The sequence below is a fragment of the Buceros rhinoceros genome, unplaced genomic scaffold, assembly GCF_000710305.1.
Source record: "Buceros rhinoceros silvestris isolate BGI_N320 unplaced genomic scaffold, ASM71030v1 scaffold26176, whole genome shotgun sequence".
Taxonomy (NCBI): Eukaryota; Metazoa; Chordata; class Aves; order Bucerotiformes; family Bucerotidae; genus Buceros; species Buceros rhinoceros.
In genome coordinates, this window is record NW_010419708.1 from 20,208 (window position 1) to 28,137 (window position 7,930).

Consider the following 7,930-nt stretch of genomic DNA (forward strand, 5'->3'; position numbering starts at 1 on the left):
TTAAGGGATGAAACAGGGACCCACCCGGCGCTGTCTTTCCATCGGTGAAGAGACCAGCCAAGAGAGATGTGGGAAGCTCCAGTACACAGGCATCAAGACTCAGAAGCCAGCCGGGACACAGCGGGCGGTTGAAGCAGGCCCTTGGCTGAGCCGATCTGTTTCGGGGTGAGTCTCCTCTGGTAATTATCTTACTGCCTTGCTCCTGGTCAGCAGGGGCTGTGTGCCTTCTGGAGAGCAAGAGAGCTTAGTGGGTTGCGTGGTGTGTCGGAGTCGTCCTAGGGTAAAAGTTGCATGGAGTTCTGTTTAAAAGAGGAAGTCTGCTGCTCCGCAAGAAACCTCAGTCTCTTCTCCCATGTTACGAATGACAGGATGAGAGGAAATGGCAAGTTGTGTCAGGGGAAATTTAGGTTGGGTATCAGGAAAAATTTCTCTACAGAGAGGGTCATTAAGCATTGCAAGAGGCTGCCCAGGGAGGTGGTGGAGTCCCCATCCCTGGAAGTGTTTAACAGCCGTGTGGATGTGGTGCTGAGGGACGTGGTTCAGGGACCCTGGCACTGCAGGGTGAACAGCTGGACTCAGTGATCTTAAAGGTCTCTTCCAACCAAAACAATTCTGTGATTCTGTGAAAAGGAAAAATTGTACCAGGGATGCAGAAGGAGAGTGCTCTAAAACACCTCTCAGAAAAGGAAAGCTATACTGGGTCATTTGACCAGCGAGCCTGGGACTTGGGCGTTCATGTCAGATCACAACGTGCCTCCTTCCAGCTCAAGGCGTCTGGTGCTTTACTGAGGTGAAAGGGAATATATGATTCTCGGAGATGTACATCCCGCCAGGATCAGATTATCAGACCTCCACAGCGGTGGAAGGGCTAGCAAAGAAATCTGTGGTGGCTGCTGAAGCGGCAGCCAGCTGCAGGAGGAAGGTTATGCTCGAGCACTAGTCATCTTCCTCCCCGTTGAGATGCTGTTCTGTTAAGTCACTATTTGTGCCATTTTTTTATCTCAGCAGAAGGCTGATGTAGTCATCGGTGGAAGCTATTTATAGCCTTGAGTTTCTGGGGAAAAAGTGTAGGGCTTGAATGCAAGTGTGTTTGTTTTATGTGTGTGTGGTCCTTTTCTGAGGAAAATTCAGCAATAAAAGAACAAAGAAAGGGGCTGAGTTCTTCATGCATTTTGAAGCTGAAGTTCCTTTTTTTGGCCTCTTCATCATTTCCAAGGACATGTTGCTTTTCCTGTTGCTGAATTATGGTGAGCAACAGTGGAAAAGGAGGAAGTCCTCTAAACAAGCACTAGTGAGGAAACCTGTAGTAAATTCTTGGGTTTATAGGCTTATGAGCACAATGGTCACTGGTGCCCAACTCACAAGCGCTGTCTCAGCCAGTGGTGACAGGAACACTCAGGGCAGGAACGTAACGATAAACACAGCTGCAGCGTTACAGCTCTACTGGCTTCAGACAGAGCAGCACGGAATGACTCTGCCTCTAGTGGGTTTTACAGCAATACGTATAATTTGTGTTTGGATTATAACCTCCCCTGAACGTTTTTAGATAGGGAAGATCGTTCGGGGTTAGCATACTGCAGGCAGGCATGCACAGAGGCTGGGTTTCAAACCACAGAATGCTCTCGCAGGCTGTGAATGTGCTTATAATGGAGAACGTATTACAGCTGCAGAGTCTAATCTGTACAGTAATCCAGTTTCAGCTTTCATTTCCTGGGCTAAAGTGAGGGAGATGGAGGACTTCTGTTTTACTCTGGATTTCTGCAGTTACTGGGGTTACTGCCTCTGCCTCCCTCCCCTGGGGCCGGTGCTTATCCTCTTTGCTTCCTCCCTTTGTCAGAGCTCTGTCAGCACAGCCCGGTGCTTACAGGCTGAGCTTTATGTTCTACCAGCGCTATTAACGTCCCAAAGCACTTGACAAGGACCGTGCAGCTTCATTTCAGATGAGCTGCAGTGATCAGTCTTCTGCCCTTCAGGGGGCAAGAAAGGAGGAGGGACTGAACCAGCTCTTCTTGTGAATGATATCTACGTCAGAAGAATTAGTGAAGGATGACAACCAAAACTTTATTTGAAAAAATTATTATTATTATTGAAAATATACAGTAGTATCTTCAACCTTCTCCTTGTCTCTCTCCATCCACACAGGTTAAACCACAAGCACATCACAGCAACCAGATTCAGCAATACTAGTCTCCTTTGTTACTCCCTCTCAGCACGTCTAAATTCTGTCATCAGCAAGAAAACAACAAACAAAAGACCCACTTCTTTCTAACTCAGTAGGTATTTAACAAATCCCAGTCCTCCACAGTGAGGCACAGATACTTCTGTTTGGAAGTCCTTTCTCTCTCTTGTTCAGCCAAAGCTCTTTTTCTGTTGTTCTTTAATTCGTGGCTGCCCACAACCTCTTTTTTCAAAGGTAAATGGCAAGTTTGAACGTTTTCCTTATAAAACTGCAAGTTTCCAGATGCTTTTGTTTCTGCCTCCACCAGCTTGCATTTGACTACTTCCTCTAGTCTGTGTGTCTTGGCATCTACAGGAAAAAATAGCAAGTTTAGATTTGGGGAAAGGCAGGATTATGCTGTTGCAAATTGTTTTGGCCAAGCCAATCTGGAATACTGACTGCTCTGCGGAAATGTGCGCAGAGAAAAATAACATTTGTATCTTGGACTCAGAATTTTAAGGAGAAAATTGTTGTCTGTTGTTTCTCAGGTGTTTTAAGGAGAAAATTGTTGTCTGTTGCTTCTCAGGTGTTACATGTTGCCCTAAGCATGCTGCCATGCTGTACTTGAAGAGTTATCCAGCAGTCAAACCAATGAAAAACCTCACACATGTTGACTGCAGTTACACAAATGGCTGAAATTGCACCCCTAAGATGCTGTCTGGATTACAAAAACCCCAACATAAAAAAAAAAATCCTTATAGGAAAGAAATGTGGTCTCTGTGTAGTTACGTACAGAAGCGCAGAGCTGCTGTTGCGGATCTCAAGTTGTCCTGTGGCTTGATGGCCTCCGTGACCGCCTGCTCCCACTGTAACACTGTCTGAAATAACATTGGAAGGAGTTAAAACGTTTCTGGTAAAATTTGCAGAAATATCATTGGAAGCATCTCTATCCCTTCTCCTTTCCTATTCAGCAATTTAATAATCCATAAGGACAATTTCTAGAGAGCGGAAGAGACTTAAACGCCCATACCTGTTCTGCCCATCCCTCTGTTTTGCAGTTACTATGATCGAATTCTTTCAGAGGCACTTTGGCGTGAACGAGGCCCATCTGCATTTGGATCCGCTTAATGACAGCAGTAACATCCTAGTGAAAAGGGAAATAAAGCAGTCAGGGGGAAGGACATTTCATTACACTTGTCCACCAAGCTTAGATGCTTTTTTTACCTTGAGACCTGCCCCAGAAATGTCCAAACAATTCAATTTCTTGAAAGAAAAAAGGTATCCAATTCCAGCGTCTGTGATTTTAGGGTTACCTGTAAGGTGAAGTAAAGTTAACTAAGTTGCAAAGTGTGGAGAAAGACGATCAGAATACAAGAAACTATTTGTTCCAAAAGCTACTATTGGAACGAGGCGGGTTTGGCCTTTTCTTGTAGCATGCTTCATGTTTTGAAAGTGAGTCAAAACTGACTTTTCCTCTAATGATCGAAGTACAAGTATTTACAACACCAATTCTCAAACTATTAAAAATATTTAAGTAGCAAGTGGCGGAGGCTACAGGTCTGACCCGTGCCTTCTGGAATGCTGTTGGTGAAATTTGGGGTTGAGTGCTTGGCTCAGGGATATCATCAAATAATTGTATTCCTCCAATATTAAGGAGGATAAATTCTTCATCACAAAGGACACAAAAGGTTGTGTCTAGTATTAAACCACGAAGTACTCACATGACAAGTCTAACACCAAGAGATTCTCAAGTCCCTTTTTCAGTACTCGTACTGGTGCCGTCATTCGGCGAAGGCCTGCATCTGACAAAGAGTTGTCTTTCAGGAGAAGCCGTTTTACACTGGCAGGAGGGACAAACACACAGTTCAGAGCCGTTACTTTAGACGGTTTGGCAAAATGTCCTAAAACTGCGGTGGAAAGCCGGGGTCTTCCTGTGCCAACCCTTCGGTCTACTTTGTTTATGTTAGTAAACGTAGCAGGAAAGACGCCTGGGTTAGTAGGACTAACAGGTACCTTTATGTCGCCTCTGCTCGCTCCGCTGAAGCACGCACTTCACCAGCTATTCGCGGAGCTCCAGTGACAAACCCACCCTAGGGCACAGGCGTTTGCTAACAGAGACAATAAGGTTCTTTACACGCTGAAGTTCTTTAAACCAAGGCTGCTAATCTCCAATCCACTGCTGGCAGAAAATCTTCATCTAAAACACTGGTTCGATTAAAAATTTGGCTGATACACGTTCTCTTTGATATAAGGAAATAAAAGTGTAAAACTGTTCCAAATGCTTAAGATGCAGTTTTTACCTGGCCAATGGAAACTATAAAAAGTTGATTTAAAAATACAAGGCAGTAAATTATCTTGAATATTTGCATGGCCTTGTACAATTCAGAATGTGCTTTGCATCACGTGCTTTGTGTACAATAAATTCTGTATTTTGTTTACCTCAAGAATGGGTTTTATGAACAACCACAACCTTCAAACTTCCACGTTTCTGCCTGTGAAACTTCCCTTTAAAGTCACAGCCTGATTCTTTGAACCACTTAGTGATAGGAAAAGACAATGTCATTTTAACTCTGTGCCAAGAGATCGGTACCTCGACAGAGCCTCACTGGTGAGGTGTTCCAGCAGTTCGTGTTCGTCTCCAAGTTTACAACAGGAGAGATCCAAACATGTCAGCTCCCGGAAAGACTTAATTTCTTCTAGCTTTTCAGAGATAACCAGGTATCTGCAACGAGAGAAAAAAAAAAGAAAGCTGCTCTCAGTGTTCAGGCACATAAGGCAGCACCTGTATGTGTCACAAGCGTAATGAAGTTGTTTCTTCTCAGTACCTACGCGAAAACTGACAGGACTGAGCCAGCTGCCCGGAGTACCTTTTCATGTGCAGTCTGCACACCACACATCCGAGTTCCCAGTCTTGTCCTTGAACAAATGTCACGCTTTTGCTTTGATTCAAAATATCTGACTAGCAATTAAGACTGCAACTTGCAAACACTGCAGTTAGGGACTTCTTTACAGATTATTATTGCATTATTTCAGAATAACGCAAAATATATTCCGGTTTACCATAAATCAGCTCCACAAGCTGCTCTTCCTCAGTATCTAGGAAGTGTGTAGACCAACCCATGTCCATCCAGGTCTAAAAACTTTCAGGGTAACTTGTCAAACAGCGTAATTTTACTTCTTATATAAATAAATAGAACACTTCGCTAGAGATAAAAGTCCTCCAGGACACCCGCAGGACTCCAGCTAGATCTGTGACTGCACCCCAGGCAGTGGTTACTCAGTGAAGTTTTTTTTTAGTTGTGCTGATTCCCTCATCTGATTCACTCCGCAGCCATGCAAATGCCTGTGCTGGAACTATTCAGTAGGAGGTTTAGAGAAGGGAACAAACCTCTAAAGAATGGCACGCACCGATATAAAGCAATAAGCATGTAGCAGTTGCTACCTCACAATCTCCTCTGCATTTACTTCTTACTGCGCCGTAGCAAGACAAGCCCCAAATTCACTAAACTCCCCTGAATTTACCTTATATTCCCCATGGCAAGACAAACCTCGAGGTCAGCATCTTCACTGCTGAAGAGGAATGCTTACTAATTTGATCCCTCCAAGGAACACCTCTTTGGCCATGCAGATAAGGGGACCTCAATATCCTCCCACTGCAAGTGTAGCTATCAAACAACCCACCAAATCCCTTTGCCATGCAACTGAGCTACGTGGAGGGGAGTACGCAGAGTCAGAGCACAAGCCAACTCCTGAGAGATGCTACTAGCTCAGGGTGAGCGAGAAAAGAAGGGTGGGCTCTTTGAGAAATAAGATTCATTAGAAAATGCCTTGGATCTCAAAGACTCGAGCTTTCTGTAATGGCAGATGATACCAGAGGTAACTTAATTTCTGAATTAAGCCCTTAAAAAGTGTCTGTACTAGAGATAAAAAGGGAGTAGGTTTAAAGGATAAAATAAAGGATAATTGACCTCTGCTCAAACATTCCTACTGTGCTCAGAACACCCTTGGCACTTCAGATGAATATGCCTGTGCTTTGATTTTAAACTGGATAAACCTTCTCTTTTTCAAGTGTACAGATGGAAGATAGACTGGTTGTATTACTGGGAAAGCCTGAGTAGGAGCAAGGCTTTAAACACATAATCCAGTTTTAAGCTTGGTAAGACTCTCTTTTAGTAAAAGACAACGTGGACACGGAGAAAATGGAAAAGCTGCTGCTGGACTCTAATCTGAACCTCATTAAAGCACAGTCAGTATGGGAACAGGAACCACAATAAACTAAGGTAAAACCTGCCTGACTTCAAAGATACAAGGCTGTGTCTTCTTCTGAGCCCCCAAATGAATGGGGACAGCAAGCTTATAAGAAATAAACCCAGGCAGCTGCAAGGGTGTCAGCTAAGTATGTCGAAATTCTTATGAGCAGCAATTACAAAAACATCCCATGAAATACCTGAGGAGGCACAGAACGCACAGATTGCTGTGACGTGCTGACTATTATTGTTAAAAAATAGCTGCAGGTTTAATCCTTCACATAAAATCCCTTGTTAGTTCACAGGGATGCAGTCTGTTACCTGTGTTAAGATTGGTTCTTCAGAACGAAGCCAGCAGCTGCTCTTGTAGGAAAGGAATAGACAACAAGAAGCAAGCAGAAGAGTGAGATAAGGTCATTTCGTTCAAGTTGGGTGGTGTCATAAGCCCAAGAGGTTATTTTTGAAATGAGAAGTTAATCTAAGGGAAACTTTAAGCATGCTAGCAAAAAGCACTGGTGATGATGGCATTTGTTACCAAAGACACTTACCTGTTCCTCAAGCATAATGAGCACAGCACCAAACCGCCATATGCTTCAGTGAACTTCTGTAGAGCTCTCAGTCCCGTTACTGGTTCTGCGAACTTCTGTCTCGCTTCTGCAGCTGAAAAGAGCTTTTCAGCAATCTGCTCTGGGAAACCAATCAAGGAGTCAATGCGATCAACATTGTCAGAAATGTAACCCAGCACTAGGCTGAAGAGAGACTTGGCCGAGTACCGGAGGTTCCCCTCCTTAGTGTACGTGAAGATGAAATGGTCAGTCCTCTGCCTCCTTGCCCTATCGTCCTCCCTGTTCATACAGAGCTCCACTGAAAATCCTCTGGAAAACAGCCTAAAAGGTCTTGTTTTGGAAATGACACCCTGTATGCCGCCTGCACCCTGATTTACCACGTGCAGCTTCCCATTTTCACGCACGTACATTGGCCCAGTATCCAAATGGCTTTCTGAGTGGAGACAGTAAGACATTCCCCTTGTCCAGTTCTGCAAAAAAAACAGACACGACTCAGGAAAGACCCCAAACCCTGGCAGCTCTCCTCAGTGCCCCGAGCACAGTCACATAACCCTGCAGTGCAAGGAAGGACAGGCTGTGCGGAGCAGGGGAGCACGCTGCCTACCATCACACCCGACCACCGGTCCAGTCGGAACTGCCCTGAACCCAGGGCTGGCAGAGGTGAAGCGCCCTGGCCTCGGCAGGGGCCCACCACCCTCTGCACGGAGCCCACCAGAGCCTAGGGCTGGCTGCCAGCCCTGCTCAGGCAGGGGCAGCGGGAGGGGGTCTGGGGCTGTGCGGGGAGCGACCCCACAGCTTGGCCTGGCTCTGCTGCGTGCGGGGGTGGGGAGGAGGAGGAGGAAGAGGAGGATGAGGGCAAATGCCCGCCTGCAGCAGGGCAATGGAGCCTGCTGGAGAGTCCCTCCTGCTGCTGATTCCCTGCCCGGGAGTGCGGACAGGCTCCCGGTGCCCCTTCCCCA

The 7,930-nt window shown here is 45.6% G+C and overlaps 1 protein-coding gene across 2 annotated transcripts; it reads right to left on the reverse strand.

The window, feature by feature from the left end:
- Nucleotides 1-2,042: 2,042 nt before the first annotated feature.
- Nucleotides 2,043-7,439, reverse strand: LRRC42 (leucine rich repeat containing 42). Of its 2 annotated transcripts, XM_010139051.1 has the most exons (7): nucleotides 6,954-7,426; nucleotides 4,749-4,880; nucleotides 3,880-3,998; nucleotides 3,383-3,471; nucleotides 3,189-3,302; nucleotides 2,952-3,036; nucleotides 2,043-2,527 (listed from the first exon to the last, which is right to left on the reverse strand). In XM_010139051.1, exons 1-7 carry the CDS (start codon nucleotides 7,424-7,426, stop codon nucleotides 2,271-2,273), a joined length of 1,269 nt encoding a protein of 422 aa, XP_010137353.1. In that variant the 3' UTR covers nucleotides 2,043-2,270. The 2 variants fall into 2 exon arrangements, with proteins under 2 accessions (XP_010137353.1, XP_010137354.1); XM_010139052.1 differs by lacking the exon at nucleotides 4,749-4,880 and having other exon boundaries at nucleotides 6,954-7,439.
- Nucleotides 7,440-7,930: the final 491 nt, after the last annotated feature.